Below are 21,213 nucleotides of genomic sequence, written 5' to 3'. Positions count from 1 at the left end.
GGGTTTTGGAAATGAAGTGACTGGTAGGGCCTAATGGACACTGCTAAAGAAGTAGATGGAGCCAGGTTATAAGCCTCCGGAAACTTCTGAGGAAGTATGAAACATGATCAGGTCTTCATTATAGCAAAGTAATGCTTAGAAGAATGGGTGGTTTATTGGGGGAAACCAATCTAAGAGTCAACTGTACGAGTTCAGAAGAAGGATCAAGAGGGCCTGAACATGGCAGGGATGAGAGCAATGGGAAGGAGGGACCATGGAATCAGTATTCTGGCAGACATCAGTGATCCCTACCTCCTGGTATTCACACCTTCACACCTGCATCAATGAACATAACACAGCAAGACTGATGGGACATCACTTTCAAAACTAGGTAATAAAGACTGCAACTTCTGACTTGCTGGCACTCTCCCTGCCTCTCTTGATGGCATATATCTCTCTTGCTCACATGGATGAAACCAGCTGCCATATTGTGGGATGTTCTATGAAGAGGATCTTATGACAAGGAACCATGGGAGGCCTCTGGCCAATAGCTCACAACAAACTGAGGTTTCAGTCCAACAACCTGCAATAAACTGCTTCCTGCCAACAGCCATGGGAGTGAGCTTGAGCCTTCAGATGACTGTAGCCTTATGAGAGACTCGAAGCCAAAAGACCCAGCTAAGCTGTGCTAGGATTCCCACCAACAGAAACCATGAAGTAATATATGTGTGTTGCTTTAAGTAGATGTTTTGAGATAATTGGGGAGATGGCAATAGATAACTAATATAGGTAGGGATCAGAACTATGAAAAGTGGAAACTGATCAACACCACCCAGGCAGAATCAGGTGAATTTAGTGACTGATAAGACTGAAAAACGAGGGAGACAGAAGTCACAGTAATATGGAGAAGAGCATAGACTCTGGAGCAAGACTGCCTGGCTTCAAGTTCCTGCTCTGCCCTGCTAACTGTATGACTCTGGGCAAGTCATTTCAGCTCTATGAGTCTCTGTTTCTTTGTGTGCAAAATGGAGATGGAGAGAGTAACTATTTCACACACATCTGTCCTTTCCATTTAGGATCTGCTTAGCATCCAGCACAATGGTTAAGCAGCACACTGGACCTGCTCACAGAAGTCTGCTGTGGCATTTCCTAGAAGGCTCAGTGTTCAGCCTTATGCCAGCAGGGACAAGATCTGAATGCTTCAGTGCAATTTCCTTGCAACCTATGAGGCCTTCACTGGTCCTGTGTGAGGGAACAGGCTCCATGACCCAGTGCAGGGGAAGGCAATTCTGTGCAATTGTGACTTGTCACCCCCTGATTCCTTCCCCTGGCAGCCCCTGTGGGTGCATTTTTCCTCTTGCAAAGGAACTGAAACCATAATCTTGGACTCATTAATTCTGTGCTTCAACCAGGCAGAATTAGCTGGCTTCAATAGACTTTTCCAGAATCAAGTCCAATCTCAGAGAGGACTAGAGCCTGGATTTGTCTCCAAAGCCAGGTATCAATAGCATGAGACACAGTTCTTATTTCCAAAACAAAGGAATCTAATCAGATGTAACACTGTCTTTCCTACCTGTCTGGTCAGAGGAGGCATGGACTGCGAGGCTGCTGGTCGCTGAAAGCACTGGGGCTGCTGCATCATCTGCGGCAGAAGGAATGAAGAACGGTCAGGCTGCTGCTGCTGCAGCTGGAAGGTGGCCATGGTTGTGGAGGAGGCAGTGACAGAAGATGCCTGTGTCAGCATAGGCTGCTGCAGATAGTGTAGCAGGGAAGGTTGCCTAGAGGTGGCAGACATGGAAGGCGTCTTCTGGGGTCCCAGCTCAGAAATGAAATGTGACAAGGGCTTGGTGTTGCCAAAAGTAAATGTCTCTGGGGCTTCTGGGCTCGGGTTGGCCAGTCCCTGCTGCATGATCATGCTCAGGGTCTTGGGTGAGTTGGTGATCATGGGCTTGACTATGGCATTTGTTTGCTGCTGCTGCTGCTGCTGGTGCTGGCTTAATGGATTACTACTAGAAGGGAGGCTCTGAGTCAGGAAGCACTGTGGAGTGAAGGACTGCTGCGGCAAGCCTGGGCTGGAGAGCTTCTCTGGGCAGTAGGGTGGGGAGCGCCCTGGGTTGCTGGTGGGCAGAGCAGACATCAGGTGGCTTTGAGGATTTTTAATGGTAGAAGACACTAGGTTGGCAAGAATGGAGCTCTGTGGGCTGAACTGTGGCTGCTGATTGAGAGCTGGGCTGGGGAGCTTCTCAGGAGCACAGGACATGGTGGGCACAAGGGCAGCATTGCTGCTGGATGCCATGCTTGAGAGTAAGGCATTGGGAGATCCTTGGAGCGTGCTCCCTGTCAGGTTGCTGGATGACATGGAGGATACCATGAAGCTCTGTGGGTTGAAAGGTGGTGGTGGATGTGGTGATGATCCTGGGTGGTAAGGTGGGGAGAGGCCTGGAGGAGTCAGGTTAGACCAACTGGAAGAGGGTCCTGGCTGCTTTGTAGTAAATCCCTGCTTACTGGCTGCCAACACCTTCAGCTGGTGAGCATGATGCCACTGACGCACTGGGAGTGGGGGCAAAGCCATGGGGAGCATCCCCTGGATCTGGCTCTTGACCTGTGTTGTCACAGAACTGGGTGAGACTGTCTTCTTACTGGCAGAGGGAATAGTATAGTTGAACCTTGTGGAGGAGGGTGGGATTTGAAGTGACAAGCCAGTGACCTGGCTGCAACCAGAAGCAAACTCCTTGCTGGAACCAAGGCTCTCTAAGTGTGGCATATAAGCCGAAGGCTTGTGAGTTGTGCCCGGGGTTGCCTGGGAGTGATCTAAGACCAGTGGTTCTTCTGGCTTGCTCCCCAGAATCTTCTCAAGATCTAGCTCATTCGAGGAAGGGTCTTGAATTTCTGTTAGCTCCTCCAGCAGATCTTGAAGTTCCTGGTCCTGCTCCATAGCCATCATGCTATTGGTTTTGTCGTAGTAAGGAATAGTGGGCCCTTTAAGTCCCATTTCTGTACTTGGTGGTACCATAAATGGCTGGTCCATTAGTCTGCCATTCATGAGATTATTTTCAAGCAGTAATGAATGGCCCACTGCTCTCATAGCTGAAGGGCTAAGGTTCATTGTCAATGGAGGAACCTGCAGGTCTGCACAAGGCGTGCTGGAATGGGCATCTGGGCCCATAGAAAGGGTGACATCTTTGAGGCAAGGCCTCTTGATTTTATTAGAGTAACTGCCATCAGCCATGCCTGGAAACTGGAAGTTGTCTCCTTCCTGTCTCCTCTTAATGGTTCCCTGTGGCTGACAGAGAGTGAGAGTGAGAGAGAAAGAAATTTTTATAAAGTCTTGGCACAATAAATGTGAATGAAGAGCAAACTTGCAAAATAACACATCTCAGTTTCAAGACTTAAAATTGTCAAAATTTTACAATACCACCTGTTTAGAATCATATGTGTGTTTCTTTGTTGCCCTGTTTCATTTATTGCTATGAGCATACAAACATAATTTGGGAGAACATATTAATGCAACCATTTGGGATAGTGACCTCTTGGGGAGGACTGGCAATTCCCTTCCTATTCTCTACATTTTTGTATCGCTTATTTTTAATGAGAATGACTTGTAATGCAAAAAATTATAAAGCTATTTAAGTAAGAAATTCCTCTCTGTAGATGCATCCTCAGGTTGAGGAGATATTAAACAACAGGAAAAGACTCCAATTTGCAATCGGCAGCTTGGGGGAGCTACGCACAATTTATAAAAGCATACATTTAGAAACAAAGCAGTAATGCAGCATTTTCTATTCTTTCACACTTTATACAGTCATCTGTAGCTGTTATGTTAATGGCTATGACCTTCAAGTAAAAGGCAAAAGTAGAGTGAAGTGGAGGAATATGAGTGGGTAGAGAGGGGCTTGAAAATCACCTAAATGCCAACTGTATAATAGATATACTGTATTTCCCTTCAAGCATTTTTTCATGTAAGAAACCCCTTTTAGCTTTGGAAGTCTTACTGGGACACCCAGTGCTGTCCCTTTGTGTTTGATTCACTGAGGGGGTCAACATATGTGTGGAGTCATGCAAGCACAACAGTGGTCAGAACTCTCATGGCAGACTGAATATCAAAAGAGAACTCCCAGGGCTGCACATCTCAAACCTTGCTGCACATCTGAATCACTTAGAAGCATCCAGATTATCAGCCTTTCCCACCATAAATGAACTGCTTCAATATCATCTTATATGAGGCTCAGGCATCTGAGATTTTTTGAAGCTACTTGGGTGATTCTAAATGGACAGCCGAGTTGAGAACCAGTGGCCCAGAGCACAGGTGGAGTCAGTGTAGCATAGGGCCCTGGTCCCAAGGCAGACAAACATAGGTCTTGACCTTGCCACTTAACATATCTGAGCTCCAGTTTCTTTATTTGTAAAATGAGCATAATTTTAGTTCTCATCTCATGACCCTGCTCTGACTCTTACATGGAATGAGACAGATTCTGTGGCACCTAGTAGATCCCCAGTAACTGGTAGCTGGCATTACAAAGGGCAGATCTGGAAGGACCCTGGGAGTCCAAACTTGCCCTATTAAAGACAGAGATCCTGAGACCTAGGGAGGGGGTAGGGCTTGCTAAGAGTTGCTCAGCTGAAGGATAGATGCAGGACCCCTACATAACCATTCAGCTGCCTCCCTACCCACTGCCTCAATCCACCATGGGGGCAGCACACTGACTGCCTCATCACTACAGAAGGGGCTCCACCACTGAGTGAGATGATTCGCCTACTTCTTTGCTTTTCCTTTTGAAATGATCAGGACACATGTTTTCCTGGCCATTCATTCAATCAATATGGAGCAGCCCACAAAGAAGTCACTGCACCAGAACTAAAATTTGGTCTCTTCTACATTCTTCCCAAAAGGACAAAGAAATCCAATATATTGAAAATAGAAATATATGAAATGAATAAATAAGGAACGATTGAGTGTGGATTTTATATAGGATCCCCTGAAGGGAGACTGAGGTATACCAGTGGTTGGGAACAATGTGCTGTTCATGATGTCTTGGACTGTAAGACAGGCTTCATGATAGTGAAGTCTATACAGAACTATGCCAGGGAGGGATGGATTTAGAGGATGGGAAGGAAGGAGCTCAGGGTCTATGAGTCACAGTGGCCTAGAATACCTGAAAAATTCTGTGTGCTCCTGGAGTTTTCATTTAATTGTAGGTCTGCCATTAACCTGTTGGGACCAAGGTGGCAGGCGGTGGAGAAAGCAGGGAGTTACCCCTGGATGCTAAATGTAATATTAGGAACCACTGACAGAGGACAGGGTTTTCCACCTCTCACAGAACTTTACAGGCACCCATTAGTGCATCCAAGCCAATGTTCCCCACTCAATTCCAACTTGGGAGCCCAACCAGCTCCTCAATGACAAAGTAGACCCCAGAAGGCCCTTATGGTATATTAACGGCAGTCCCATTGCTGGTGGATCCAATTTCTGGAGCAGGTGCCACTCTTGCTCTGCCAAATCTGCATGCAGCTGGACAGCCACTCACCTTATTGAATACTTTGGGTGTGTGGTATTGCTAATCAAAGCTGCCATTTCATCAAAGGGGCAGATGAGAGCCTATCTGGACTTAAAGGAGACTCCACTTTGTTAGAGGCCATGCAGCTTTGCTTTTGAGATTTTATTGTGAGAGCTTTCAAAACTTAGACAGCAGCACCTTGGCTGACTGGCCAGAATCCCAGCCAAACCTAAACAAGGCCAGGGAAGGTAGCTGAGTTTACACAGAAACTACCCAGACTCACTCTAAATGCAACTGCTTTCACCAGGTATTGGTAAGCTGTGGAAATCTATTATCCACTTAATTTTGCCCATAGATACAGGCTTGCCTCAGTGCCTCCTCTTGATCAGTCCCATGATCTGTTACTCATCTCAATTGCAGGAAGCTGGCTGAGCTGTCCCCCATGCCCAGTGCACACTGAGATCTTCGCTGGCTACCTGAGCCAGTGGGTGGTGGGATGTCTGCTTTCCAGGGCTGGGTGATGACTGACTCTTGTGGCCACTATTTTAGATCAAATGCAGCAGATAGCTTGCAACTCCTGAATGACTTCCCCTCTCAACTTTGCTTTGGAGGTAACAGGTCCCCAACCGAACTTGCAGACCCTTCTAAACAAACCTTCCAGTTTCATGCATGTGCTGTATTCCAATCTCTGTGGGCTCCATGACAGCAAGATATTGGTCCCAGATACCAGCCAACCCCTACTTCCTCCAGGCCATGCATTGCTCATGATCCTGCCCACTCATTGTGAGATTTTTTTATTTTTTTCTATTTTGACAAGAAGTGAATCAGTAGACACTGGCAGGGTTTTTAGAGAATACATCTCAACTTTGTCTTTTTACACAAAATAAAATGTGATGTGATTTGCTTGTGGTCCTACAACTAGTTAGGGTATAATGACAACACTAGACCCCAGGTGTCCCAACTCCCAGCCTGAGACCTCACAGGTCCTGCCTGTGGGGGGACGGTTGGTGCCCTGGTTTTTTAAAAGTTTATTTATTTATTTTTAGAGAGAAAGGGAGGGAGGGAGAGGGAAAGAAACATCTATTGGTTGCCTCTCATGCACCCCAACGGGAAACCTGGCCCATAACCTAGATATGTGCCCTGACCGGGAATCGAACCAATGACCTTTAGGTTTGCAGGATGACACCCAACACACTGAGCCACACTAGCCAGGGCAGTTGGTTCCCTGGCATTTTAAAGAAAAGAATGACTTCATCTCTATCCACAAATGCCTTAAGACTCCCATTTCATAATCAGGTAGACAAAGCCATCAATGTGGTCACCACAACTTTGTAAACACTCATTAAAATGCATCTGAAAGCATGTGATGGCTTCCCACCTCCCAAATAATGAGAAAACAAAGGCAACTCTTTTGATAGGAAGTCAAATTATTTCTAGTTCTCTCTGAACAATGACATGACAGCAATTCTTCCCTTTTCTTCCCTTTTAGTTCAGAATGGCACAAAGAGGAAATATGTCTTGGAAAAGGTCTAGATTATAAGAATAAAGTCCAGACTCATAAAGTAGGCATAAGGAGATAAAAATATAATATATATAAATATATTAGTCTTCCCAAAGAAGTTGGGCCGGCTGTTATAAACACCTATAACGTGGTTTAACATGGACACCAATGAAAGGCCAGCAAAAATATGCACAAGTCCTACTAGATAAGAATGTAGTTCGCTGAAGGTACACAGGAGAGATGAGCTCAGTGAATCTCAGTTTTTTCTCCAGAGGGCAGTGAGCACATGGGCTCTGGGCAAAATTGTCTTAAAAGGGGAAACTGTTTATCAGTCTCTCCTTTCTTTCTCACTCGAGTCTCCTCCAGTTCAGCTCAGGCCACTATGCTTGCTGATTCTTAGTTTCTCTTTCACAACTGCATCCGTACTCTACCAACAACTCTCTTCAATATTGGTCCACATTTCCCCTATGTGTTTCCTAGAAACTGATGTTGGCCAACTAGATTGGATTTCAAGCCTTCTGAGACAAAGGTGATCCCTAGACTTGCTCAGAACAAAGAAATAAAGACATCGTGGGGCACAGCAGAGGTAGCCCCAGAAGATATAAGACAATGCTACATCAGGTTTAGGTTTGTAGAAAGAGAGGGCAGAAGGGAGAAAGGGAGGAAAGGAGAGAGAGAGAAAAAAAATATGCCTGAATATATACACAGGATCAGATTAGTATCCATGTATATATATAGTATAAGTGCCTATATTTGGGCATACATGTCATTTGCATGTTTGTTTTTCAGAAGAGTGCCCCATAAACTAAAACTGACCTTTCTGTAGAAAAAACAGGATTTTCGGCATTTCCAGAATCGTAAGTCGTGAGGCTCTGGAGAATTACAGGGTAGCTGGGAATGTCAGGGAACCCTGAATGCTGACTGGCTTCAAGAGGAATCAGTTTGTCTCAGGAACGAGTCTCTCCTAACACATGGTTTGGATCAGGATTCTTGACCTATAAATAGGGGATTTCTTGGTGCCTCTGGCTTGTCCTGAGCCCACAGATTGCATGCTCAGCACCTGATGCAGGCAGAGGCTAGATGGGGTGGCAGAAAGAGCACTGGAATAGATAGTAGAAGCCTTTAATTTAAGTCCTAGATCTATTTGCTGTGTGTCTGTGAGTAAGTTACTCCCATTCTCTGAGCCTCAATCTATTTCTTCTATGAAATAGGTACTTGATCTGCCCTGTGTACCTCACAGCATTGCTGAGGAGTGCACATTGGGAGCAGTATTTGTTACTGATGTTATTCTTCAGGCCCTGGGTCCCCAAGCTGCCATGTTGTCCTCTCGAATGGGGCATCATGTGGGGGTGGCGGAAGGTGAGTGGCCTGGTCCTGACAACATTGACCTGACAGCCAACAGTGTTGCCTTTAAAATTCCACCTCCTGCTGCTCTCCACCACCCACTAACACTCTCTGTTCCCTTACACTGTCTGCAGCACTTACCCTAACCTGAAAGCTTGTGATTTTTACAATCTTCAAGCATAGATATATGAATGGTAGCCCCAACAAATGCACAAACAAGCTGGCCTGGGTGGGGGATTTTCTAGAACTGTGTTCTCCTTTCTGTGATGTAAATAGAGCAGTTGGAAGAATTGGCAACTCTAAGAACGGCCTCAAACCTATAGATGCATATGGCATATGGATTTATTGAGCTCTTAATTCATACTGTACCATCCCATGAGAAGATTTGAAGTAGTCTGTCACTGAACAAGCCTTTATTGAATGTTAACCTTATACTCCTGGGCTGTCAGAATGCCAGGCCCTTAGAGACAGGAAGAGATGTGTCCATGGGCCATTGTCTCAGACACACCCAGTCTGACCTCTTCAGAGGAAGAAAGCCTGAGCTAGTGTCCAAACACGTTCCTATGTACCATTATTTGTGGGATAAAAATGATTACTTGGGGGAGAAGAAAAAGATGGACTTTGTTCAAAATGGCTGAATAGTCTTGGCAGGGCTTGCCTATAGATAAAGCAGATTCCGCCTGAAGGCTGGAATAGAAGCTAAAGGTCAAAGTCAAGGGCATTCTCCCAGTCCAGAGAACTCTGTCTGTGCATGACCCAGGCTAACAAGTGTCACCTGTGTTTCACCTGCATTAAGCTGATAAAGCCAAAATAATGCAGGGAAGGGGAAAAGTAAAGGTAGAGCTGAGATTGGAGGCCACAAACCTGAGGGTGGAGGTAGCCAAGGCCACTGGGCAGACCCGGATTTCTATATGTGAAGAGGGCAGAAGGAGTAGTTTGAATTGTGTGGGAATTACACACCATACTGGGTAGCACTGGCTGTCCATCCAGAAAATCTTTAAGACTTCTGTTTGTGACTGGGTGAACAGAGCCGCAATATCTCTCCTTACAGCAAGACCCCACTGGATTGCAATGGCAGGATAACAATCAAGATGACAGTCCTACCTTCCTAGAAGGCACTCTTCCCTGTCACCAAGACACCAAATCTAGTAGTTTAAATGCGGCAAAGAGAAAAAACAGTTGCTGACTGCTTTATACCTTCTTTCCCGTACCCAGGTGCAGATTTCTGCTTTGTGGGGACTGAAGTTTACATGATTTAGGGGTCCTCTTTGTGAAAAAGAATATAAGGTTAAAAGGACAAAATTGGGTACCAGGCCTTGGGAGGCTTGAAGGATGAGCCTCAAAGCTTAGGCACAAGTGACTTTGCATTTGCCTGTGCCCCAACAATGGACTAAATAAAAAGGCAAAAGGCTTTGGCCCATGACAGAAATTTGCTTGTGTAAAAAACCTGATAAATGTGTAATGGGAGAAGAATCCAGACAGCCCAGTGTATTCTGAAAGTCATGCTACAAAATAAATATATTTTAGCCTCCAAGAGCCAAATTCTGGCTCTGAAATCTACTAACTGTCTGCAGACAGACCTACTCCAGTTAGTAGATTTTAAAGCCAGGCTGTCTGAGCTCTGATGCCATAGAGGTAGAGGCTGGCAAAGGACATGGCATAAAGCATTAGATCAGTCCATAGGGGACATACCCATAGTCTAGGTCCTCTTTTTTTTCCACCTTAATTGAGGTATAATTGTAAATAACAATTGTATATATTTAGGTTCTACAATGTGATTTTTCTAAAAGTGTACAATGAAATGATTTAATATATGCATACATTGTGAATTGTTTTAGATTCTCTTTTTTTAATTGAAGTAAAATTCACAGAACATAAAATTAACCTTAAGTGCACAATTCAGTGTCATTTAATACATTCACAATACTGTGCAACCAAATGAGGAGAGTGAGGCCCACTTTAAAAATTTGTTATAAAGATCACATGAGCTCATACATGTAAAGTGAGCACATGCCTGGTATGGCATGCATACCAAATAAATATTCTCTTTCTTCCCACTCTTGAAATTGCAAACGCATTCTTGGAGGTCCTAAAATAGCCTTTTACATGGTTTATTCAGCAGCATCTGCTATTCAAGATAGATCTGCCTTTACTCATTGGCTGCACTCCTAAACAGCTGTGTGCAAGGCTAACCTTTGAAACCAAATCATAATAAAAATGCAATGAGATTTTGCTACTTAAAGGAAATCCTCAGTAAATCATTTCAAGAAGTAAAAGATCTATCATCCAAACTTATCTGTTTTGAAAGGTATGCACTTGGTGATATTGGCCTTTCTTGTAATGAATCCTAATTTAATTTTGGCCACAAACATGTGCTGATGTTCCACATTTGCAAAGCACACAGCAACAGGAGTAGATTACATATTGGAAATGATGAAAATCTAAAAATATTTTTCTTTCTGTGATTGTATCATGGAACATGTCACATATCCTGAAAATATCCCCTGCATGTGTGTGTGTGTGTGTGTGTGTGTGTGTGTGTGTGTGTGTGTTGATGGTGGTCTGGTAGTGCTGGTATAGATGATGGTGATAGTAATGGTGGTAGTGGTAGAGGTGGTGATGATGGAGGTAGAGGTGATGGTGGTGGTAATGGAGGTGGTGGTAAGTGTGGTAGTAATGGAGGTATGTGGTAGTGGTGGTGGTGGTGGTGATATAGGACCTCAGAGAGATGAAGGTGACAATGGTGGAGAGAGATGGTAGATGTGAATGAGGTGGTGTTGATGTTGATTAGGTGGTGGTGGAAGTGGAGGCATGGTGGAGGTGGTAGAGGTAAAAGAAGTGGTGAGGGTAGAAGTGATAGTGGTGGAAGTGGTGATGGTGGTGGTGATAGTGGAAGAGTTGATGGTAATAGAGTTTATGGTGGTGGTGGTGGTAGTTGTGCTGGTTGTGGTGGTGATGGTGGTGATAATGGTGGTGGTGGTTGTGGTAATGGCAATAGTGAAGGTGAAGCTGTGAGGATGGTGGTGGTGATAGCAGTAGTGAAGGAGTGATGATTGTGGTGGTGGTGGAGGAGGTGCTAATGATCAAGGGGTGTTCCTACAAGATATGTTCTTCTTTTTATACTTCTCTGTAAGAAACTCCAGTGACTGGGCCAGAGGAATATGACTCACTTTGAATGTGTTATTAACAGAAACCTCAAAACTGTCTCCTTGCGGTTAATTATCTTTTTCTCACCTGGAAAATTAAATCTGAATTACTGGTGAAAACAGAGAGATTTTTGTTTGTTAAAATGCTGCCACTATGTCAGATTTAAGTACAGGAAAGGGCAAGGCATTTCTCGATTTCTTAGCTGTTGTGTGGCTTAAAAAAAAAATATGGACAACAGTTAGCTAATGTACACTTAGCTCTCTGAAGCCATATATTCATAAAACAGATGTTGGGTATTGGTGTTTGGGGTCTGGCTTCCTGAAGTATTTTATATCAGCCAAGTTCATTGTTCTAAACTCCAAATGCTTGACTTGAAAAAGGAAAAGAGGAATCTATACTTTGGATCCAGGACCGGGTGGACCCCGGGAGGGCCAGAGCAAATGGGGTGGCAGAAGGAGGGAAATCTGGGCCGGCTGGCATGCTATAGAATTGAGTAGAAGCCTCCTGCTCTGCCAGGACAGGAGAGCAACCAGTCTGCCTTGGACTCACCCGCCCCGGTGCGCAACGAGTCAACCCACCCCTGGCCTTCACGAGGGAAGGCACTCACCTTTGGCTGAGGACAAAGGACAGTGAAATGAACTAGAGGCATTCTGTAAAAAGTTTTGGGTTCTGGCCCTTGAGAAAGAGCTGGGAGAGCAGGATCTAGGTCCCAGTACAGAAGCATCCAAGTGCTACAGGAGAAATCACTTAAGCAGACTGCTACCCTCCAAGTGGCGTCTACTGGAGACAGCAGCTCAACAAATGTATACAAGAAGTTTACAACATAAAGGCAGAAAAATAAAAGAAGATCAATCTAAGAAGCAGAAACAAGACCAGTGCCCAAAATGGGGAGGTGGAATAACATCCCACCAAACAGAAACAACACTCCACCAAAAAGAAAGGAGGAATTCCCAGAAGGAAGGATAGATGACATAGACGCGAGCAAGCTGTCAGACATGGAATTCAAAACAATAGTAATGAGGAAGCTCAATGAACTCGACAAGCTCAAAGAAAATTATAACGATCTCCAGGAGAGCTATAAAAAGCTCCAGGGAAGCTATAAGGGGCTTACTGAAAACTACACCAGCATAAAAAAAGACAAGGAAACTATCAACAAGAACCAGGGAGAAATGAAGAATACAATTTCTGAACTAAAGAATGCAGTAGAAGCAATCAAAAGCAGGCTAAATGAAGCAGAGGACCGGATAAGTGACTTAAGAGGACAACGTAGAAAAAAATTCCCAAACACTACAACAAAATGAAAAAAGACAGAAAACAGAGTGAAGAGGCTTTAAGAGAACTGCAGGACAACATGAGAAGAAGCAACATTCGAATCATAAGGATACAAGAAAAAGAAGAAGAGGAGCAAAGAATAGAAACCCTGATTGAAAAAGTCATGACAGAAAATTTCCCCAACTTGATGAGAGAAAAAGTCATGCAAGTCCAGGAAGCACACAGGGTCCCAATGAAAATAAATCCAGAAAGGCCTACTCCAGGCATATCATAATTAAAATGGCAACATTCAAAGGCAAAGAGAGAATCCTAAAAGCAGCAAGAGAAAAACAGCAAATAACATACAAGGGAGCTGCAATAAGGCTATCACTGATTTCTCAACAGAAACACTACAAGCCAGAAAGGAATGGCAAAAAATATTCCAAGCAATGAAAATCAAAGGCCTACAACCAAGAATACTTTACCCAGCAAGGCTCTCCTTCAAAATGGAAGGTGTAAAAAGGAGCTTCCCAGACAAAGGAAGACTAAAAGAATACATCTCCACCAAACCAGCTTTGCAAGAGATGCTAAAGGGAATCCTGTAAGAAAAAGAAGAAAAAGAGAGAAGGAGAAGCACACAGGAACAAAGGGAAATGAATAAACACCTGTCAATAATAACCTTAAATGTAAATGGATTAAATGCTTTAATCAAAAGACATAGGGGAGGGGACCAAGGTGGCCGCGGAGTAGGGACAGTGTTCTCAGCTTGCTTCTGTTAAGGACAGAATCCAGGAACAAATGCGGAGAGGAGTGAGTGACTGAGTAAGTGTGGAAATCTGATAACGTGAAGGGGGAGGAGATTGTGGGAGCAGCGTGGAGGGGGGTGGAGGGGTTTATCACAAACTGCAGGCTGAGTCATTCCGAGACTCCGTGCGTTTGCAGTATCAAGCCGGAGAGCTCACTAGCCCGGAGTGAATTCTTGTAGGGAGTTAGGGAGAGGATTTGGCCGAAAAAGCCAGAGGACGGAGAGAACAGTGAACAACCAGGACTGGGAGAAACTGTGATCTGAGTCTAGAGGGAAACATCCTCAGCTGCAACCTCCGACCGAAAGCTCGGAACTCCGGGGGAGCCCAGCACTAGCGCTAGGGGCCCTACAGAAAAAAGGAGCAGTTTTGGGGCAAGGAGAACGGCAGCACAGAAAAGTTGCTGCGGAACTCCGGACCGGGGGAGAACTGCGTTCTTGAAACCAGTGTTTGCTCTTTAGTCGCGCTAGAATCCCACAGAACAAAAGGCCGGTCTGGGGCTAGGAGGGAAATAGGACGGGCAGGGTGTGTAAGTAGGGAAGAGAGCAGAGGTGGAGGTTCTGGAGGGGAGACGGTTTTAGGGCAGGGAGAAGGGGCCGCAGGGAAGGGCTGCTGTGGAGCTCCAGACTGGCAGAGAGCTCCGGGGAAGGAGAGTGCTGCGCTGACCGACCACATTAGAATCCCACAGAACAAAGGGATGGTGCTGTGGCGGGAAGAAAGATAGAGTGCGCAGGCCGATAGACAGGGAACCCAGCGGAAGCTGTAGCTCGGAATAGAGAAAGTTTTGGGGGAAGGAGAAGAGCACACGCAGGAAAGCCACTGCAAAGCTCCAGACTAGGGGAGAGGCCCTGGGCAGGAAAGGGCCACTGGGCCCGGCACTTTGACCGACTGTGCCAGAGTCCTGCAGAACAAAAGGACCATCTTGAGAAAGGGAGAGAGATAAGGTGTGCAGGCATATAGACAGGGAAGAGAGCAGAAGCTGTAGCCTGGGAATAGAGACAGGACTGGAGGCAGGGCGGGGATTGCTGGCAGGCACAGGCTGGACCAACAGAGGGAAGGAGTAGCTGGACAAGCCTGAGGAGGGCTGAGGCTGCCTCAGGAGGGGACAACTAAATGCAGCTCACAGCAGAGCAGTGGTAGGCCCACGAAAAAAAGACTAGCAATCCCAGAATCAAGCAGAACCCTCCCACAGCCAGCCAACCAACCAGAAAAGATTTGAAACTCATGGAATTTTGAATAGGAGCAGACTCAGGAAGGAAGCAAGGAAAAACCAAAAAACAAACAAACCAAAAATACCCAGAGACTGTGCCTAAAAGTTGAATTGAGTTAAAATCCTCATTCCTTTATCTCTCACACTCTCTCTAACTACCCCTACCGTCAGTCCCTTTTTATTTTCTCTCCTTTTCTCCCCTCCTCTTCCCTCCCTTCTCTCCCCTTAGCATGTCTCCCCTTCATCCTATTCTCAGTTAATTTTATAATTTTAAGTTCTCTCCCTGTCTCACCCTCTCCTTTCTCTGCGCTACGCACCTTCAACTTTATTAAATTTCTTTCTTTATTTTGTCCCCCTTCAGTCTACATTCGTTTTTCTTTCATCTCTTCTCCTTATTTTCCTTCTCTCCCTATACATATTCTCTCTCTCCCTATTACACTTTATATTCTAATCTCTTAATATTCAAATTATAATTCTAATCTATCCCCCTCTCCCTTTACTCTCCCATTCTTACCCCTTCTCTATTTCTACCCCATCCCCTCACTTCTTTCTCTACCTCTTGTATTTCTCTCCTTAATCCTATCTTTTGTCAACTCTTCAATTTCAATCCTCCCCTCCCTAATATCTCCTCTTCCTCCTGATTTCCTTCCCTCCTCTGAGCTCTTTTCCTCCCAAACCCTCTTGCTTTCCTATCTCCTATTCCTCTCTCTCTATATTCACCTTTTCTCTCTATCTCGCAACTTTATATCATGTTTTAATCTCCTAATCTTTTTTAAAATATATAATTTAAAAAAAAAAGAATTTTAATCCAGTCCCCTCTCTTCTACCTCCCCTTCTTCTTTCGTTCTCTCTCCTACCCTTCTCTTCTCTACTTTCTCTCTCTCTTTCCTCTCTCCCTTCCGGTCTTGCTATTTTCTACTCTGTATTTTTATTCTTAAAAAATTCTCTCTCAATCTGTTTCCTACCTTCTAACCTCCCCAGGCCTCTCTTTCAATTTCTGGCTGTCTGTCTACCTGGATGTCTGTTGTGTCTACCCTACCTCCCACGCTAATCATATACTATATACCGATTATATAATCCTAATACTATACACTTCCACTTTCTCTCTCCACACTGTAACCCTCCCCTCCTTTTCAAACATACACTGTAAGAATTAATTGCTCTCTTAAATAACCTTGATCCCAATTGCTAATATTAATACTCTATCAAATTCCAGCTCAAAAATTACCCTTCCTTCATTTAAAACAACTCCTTTGTGTTTCTCCTACAAAATAAGAGTCCCAGTATCTCCACAAGTATATTAACACGGGCTCATTTGCAGCCTATAGTGGGACTGTATTTGGGGGAGACATTGGAGGGTGTGGGTTTCTTGCCTGGGTTGTGTGATTATGTTTTAGCAGCACCTTCACAAAAGATCTCAAGACAAGGTGGGCAGAGTGACTCTCAATCAACTAACCAGAGAAAAAGATCCACCAAAAGGTAGCTGAAATACAACCAGACAGATTAAAGAAATATCATCGAGGACAACACAGACGGAGATCCAAGGGGGCGGAGGAGTAAGTGGAAGCTACACTAACCCCCTCCCAGGACCCGCCAGTGCTGACTCAGCCCCAGTACAGCAGACAGACCATTCCCCTCCAAGTGGTGTCATACTAAGGGGAAATAAAAGCTCTGCATACAGGAATTAAGTTGCCACACCCACGGTCCTTAAGACTGACGGCTAATCACAGATTGAGTATAGTAACAACTAAAGAAGAGAGACAAAGGCAGAAGATCCCTGGAAATCTCCAATAGGCTGCCTAGGGCCAGTCTGGTACATGATCTGACGCTACCAGAGGCAGATCCAGGAAGAACAGATCATTCTAAGAAGCACCAATAAACAAAAGGAATCACAAAAATGGGGAGACAGAGAAACAACCCCCCATCAAAAGGAAAGGTAGAATCCCCAGAAAGAGTGCTAAATGAAATAGAGGAGAGCAAAATATCAGATACGGAATTTAAAACATGGATTATGGAGAAGCTAAATGAGCTCAGCGGAAACTACAAAGAACTCCAGAAAAACTACAGTGAACTCCAGAAGTGAGTGAACTATAGTGAACTATAAGGAACTTACTGAGAATTATACCAGCATCAAAAAGGACATGGAAGCTATCAATAAGAGCCAGGAGGAAATGAAGAATACGATCTCTGAATTGAAGAACACAGTAGAAGGAATTAAAAGCAGGCTAGAGGAAGCAGAAGATCGGATCAGCGAGCTGGAGGACAACGTACACAAAAACTCCCAGACAACGCAACAAAATGAAAAAAGACTGAACAAGACTGAAGAGACTCTAAGACAGCTGCAGGACAACATGAAACGTAACAATATCCGTATCATAGGAATTCCAGAAGGAGAAGAAGAAGAGCAAGGGACAGAAAACCTATTTGAAAAACTAATGACAGAAAACGTCCCTCACATGAGAAGAGAAAGAGTCACGCAAATCCAGGAAGCACTGAGGGTCCCAATGAAGATGAACCCCAACAGGCCCACCTCAAGACACATCATAATTAAAATGGCAACATTCAAAGACAAAGAGAGAATCCTAAAAGCAGCAAGAGAGAAACAACTAATAACATACAAGGGAGCTCCAATAAGGCTATCCCCAGATTTCTCAGCAGAAACACTACAAGACAGAAGGGAATGGCAAAAAATATTCCAAGCAATGAAAAACAAAGGCCTACAACCTACAATACTCTACCCAGCAAGGCTCTCATTCAAAATGGAAGGCGAAATAAGGAGTTTCTCAGACAAAGGAAGACTAAAAGAATACGTCTCCACCAAACCAGCAATGCAAGAGATGCTAAAGGGTCTGCTCTAAGAAGATAAAGAAACAGAGAGAGACAGAGAAGAACACGAGTAGGAAGGGGAAAAATGACAATGACTAAGTACTTATCAGTAATAACCTTAAATGTAAATGGATTAAATGCTCCAATTAAAAGACAAAGGGTAGCTGAATGGATTAGAAAGAATGACCCACATATATGCTGTCTACAAGAGATACACCTTAGAACAAAAGATCTACACAGACTGAAAGTAAAGGGATGGAAAAAAGTATTTCAAGCAAATGGACATGAAAAAAATAGCCGGGGTAGCAATACTTATATCAGACAAAACAGATTTCACAGCAAAGTCCATAAAAAGAGACAAAGAAGGGCATTTCATAATACTTAAGGGAAAAATCCATCAAGAAGATGTAGCCCTTATAAATATATATGCACCCAACTTAGGAGCACCCAAATATCTAAGGAAAATTTTGAAACAGTCCAAGAAAGATATAGACAGCAACACACTCATCGTGGGGGACTTTAACACCCTATTGTCAACAATGGACAGATCTTCAAAGCAAAGAAACACCAAAGATATTGAGGCACTGAACAACACTTTAGATCAAATGGACTTAGTCGATATATATAGAAGTTTTCACCCCAAAGAAGCAAAATATACATATTTCTCAAGTGCACATGGAACATTTTCAAAGATAGACCACATGGTAGGACACAAAACAAGCCTCAATAAATTCAAGAAAATTGAAATTATATCAAGCATCTTCTCAGATCACAATGGCTTAAAATTGGAAATCAACCTCAAGGAAAAAACTCAAAAACATTCAAACTCATGGAGAATGAATAACATGCTATTAAATAATGAATGGGTTAACAATGACATCAAGGAAGAAATCAAAAAGTTCCTGGAAACCAATGATAATTGACACACAACAACCCAAAACCTAGGGATACAGCGAAAGCAGTCTTAAGAGGAAAGTTCATAGCAATACAAGCCTACCTAAAAAAGCTAGAAGAATATCTCATAAAAAGTTAACCCTACAGCTACAAGAACTAGAGGAAGAACAACAAGCAAAGCCCAGATCTAGTAGAAGGAAGGAAATCATCAAGATCACGGCAGAATTAAATGACATAGAGTCTAAAGTAACAATTCAAAAGATCAACAAAAGTAGGAGCTGGTTCTTTGAAAAGATAAAAAAAATTGACAAGCCTTTAGCCAGGCTCATCAAGAAAAAAAGAGAGAGGACCCAAATAAATAAAATCAGAATCGAAAGAGGAGAAATCACAACTGATACAACAGAAATACAAAGAATTATAAGAAATTATAACGAACAACTCTATGGCAAGAAATTTGACAACCTAGAGGAAATGGACAGATTCCTGGAAAACTATAGTCTTCCCAAACTGAATCAAGAAGAAGCAGAAAGTCTGAATAGACCAATAACAGCTAGTGAAATTGAAGCAGTAATCAAAAAACTCCCAGCACACAAAAGCCCTGGACCGGATGGCTTCACAAGTGAATTCTACAAAACATTTAGGAAAGAACTAACTCCTATCCTCCTCAGACTATTCCAAAAGATACAAGAAGAGGGAAGACTCCCAAACTCGTTCTATGAAGCCAGTATAACCCTAATTCCAAAACCAGGTCAAGACACAACAAAGAAAGAAAACTACAGGCCAATATCGCTGATGAACATAGATGCTAAAATCCTCAACAAAATATTGGCAAACCGGATCCAGCAACACATTAGAAAGATCATGCACCACGATCAAGTAGGATTCATCCCAGGGATGCAAGGATGGTTTAATATTCGCAAATCAATAAACGTGATACACCACATAAACAAAATGAAAGACAAAAACCACATGATCATATCAATAGATGCGGAAAAAGCATTTGATAAAGTACAACACCCATTTATGATAAAAACTCTCAGCAAAATGGAATAGAGGGAGCATACCTCAACATAATAAAGGCCATATATGAGAAACCTCAAGCCAACATCATATTCAATGGGCAAAAACTGAGAGCACTCCCCCTGAGATCAGGAACAAGACAAGGATGTCCGCTCTCCCCACTCCTATTCAACATAGTCTTGGAAGTTCTAGCCACCGCAATCAGACAAGAAAGAGAAATAAAAGGCATCCAAATTGGAAAAGAGGAAGTCAAACTGTCATTATTTGCAGATGACATGATAGTGTACATAGAAAATCCTTTAGACTCCACAAAAAAACTACTCAACCTAATAAGTGAAGTCGGCAAAATAGCAGAATACAAAGTCAACATTAAGAAATCGAAGGCATTTTTATACACCAACAATAAAAACTCAGAGATAGAAACTGAAAGAACAATCCAATTTACCATAGCAACAAGAAAAATAAAATACCTAGGAATAAACTTAACCAAAGAGGTAAAAGACCTGTACACAGAAAACTACATAACACTGAAGAAAGAAATTAAAGAAGATACAAATAAATGGAAGCATATACCATGCTCATGGATGGGAAGAATCAACATCATTAAAATGTCCATACTACCCAAAGCAATTTATAGATTCAATGCAATCCCTATTAAAATACCAGCAACATATTTCACAGACCTAGAACAAATACTTCAAAAATTTATATGGAACCAAAAAAGAGCCCGAAGAGCCACAGCAATTTTGAGGAAGAACACAGTAGGAGGAATCACAATACCTGATATCAAACTATACTACGAGGCAACGGTAATTAAAACAGTCTGGTACTGGCATAAAAACAGACATATAGATCAATGGAACAGAATAGAGAGCCCAGAAATAAACCCAGGTTCATATGGTCAACTAATATTTGACAAAGGGGGAAAGAACATCAAATGGAGTGAAAAGAGCCTCTTCAACAAATGGTGCTGGGAGAACTGGACAGGGACATGTAAAAAAATGAAACTAGACCACCAGCTCACAGCATACACCAGAATAAACTCAAAATGGATCAAAGACTTAAATGTAAGCCGTGATACCATAAAAGTCCTAGAGGAAAAATAAGCAGGAAAATTTCAGATATCCCACGTAGCAACATTTTCACTGATATATCTCCTAAGGCAAGGGAAATAAAGGAAAGAATAAACAAATGGGACTACATCAAACTAAAAAGTTTCTGCTCAGCTAAAGAAAACATCAGCAAGATGCAAAGGAAACCAACCATATGGGAAAATATATTCGCCAATGACATCTCAGACAAGGGATTGATCTCCAAAATATATAAAGAACTCATACGACTCAACACCAAGAAGACAGACAACCGAATTTAAAAATGGGCAAAAGACCTGAACAAACACTTCTCCAAAGAAGACATACAGAGGGCCCATAGACACATGAAAGTATGCTCAACATCACTAGCCATCAGAGAGATGCAAATAAAAACCACAATGAGATACCACCTCACACCAGTCAGAATGGCCATCATCAACAAATCAACAAACAACTTGTGCTGGAGAGGATGCGGAGAAACGGGAACCCCGGTGCATTGCTGGTGGGAATGCAGACTGGTGCAGCCACTGTGGAAAACAGTTTGGAATTTCCTAAAAAAACTAAAAATGGAACTGCCTTTTGAACCAGCAATTCCATTGTTAGGATTATAGCCAAAAAATCCTGAAACACCAATACAAAAGAACCTATGCAC

At 43.2% G+C, this 21,213-nt stretch overlaps 1 protein-coding gene across 2 annotated transcripts in view; it reads right to left on the bottom strand.

The window, feature by feature from the left end:
- MAMLD1 (mastermind like domain containing 1) overlaps nt 1–21,213 on the bottom strand; it is a 186,768-nt gene that overhangs the window by 59,850 nt on the left and 105,705 nt on the right. For both annotated transcript variants that reach the window (XM_090265094.1, XM_090265093.1), the window contains exon 2: nt 1,553–3,262. In XM_090265094.1, coding sequence (XP_090121220.1) covers nt 1,553–3,262 — 1,710 coding nt within the window. The remainder of the gene's footprint in view (nt 1–1,552; nt 3,263–21,213) is intronic.

This window comes from Furipterus horrens, unplaced genomic scaffold (assembly GCF_987537825.1).
Source record: "Furipterus horrens unplaced genomic scaffold, mFurHor1.1.pri manual_scaffold_17, whole genome shotgun sequence".
NCBI classification, from domain to species: domain Eukaryota; kingdom Metazoa; phylum Chordata; class Mammalia; order Chiroptera; family Furipteridae; genus Furipterus; species Furipterus horrens.
The sequence above is the reverse complement of the archived record's forward strand: the minus strand, read 5'-3'. Positions and strand labels throughout refer to the sequence as shown.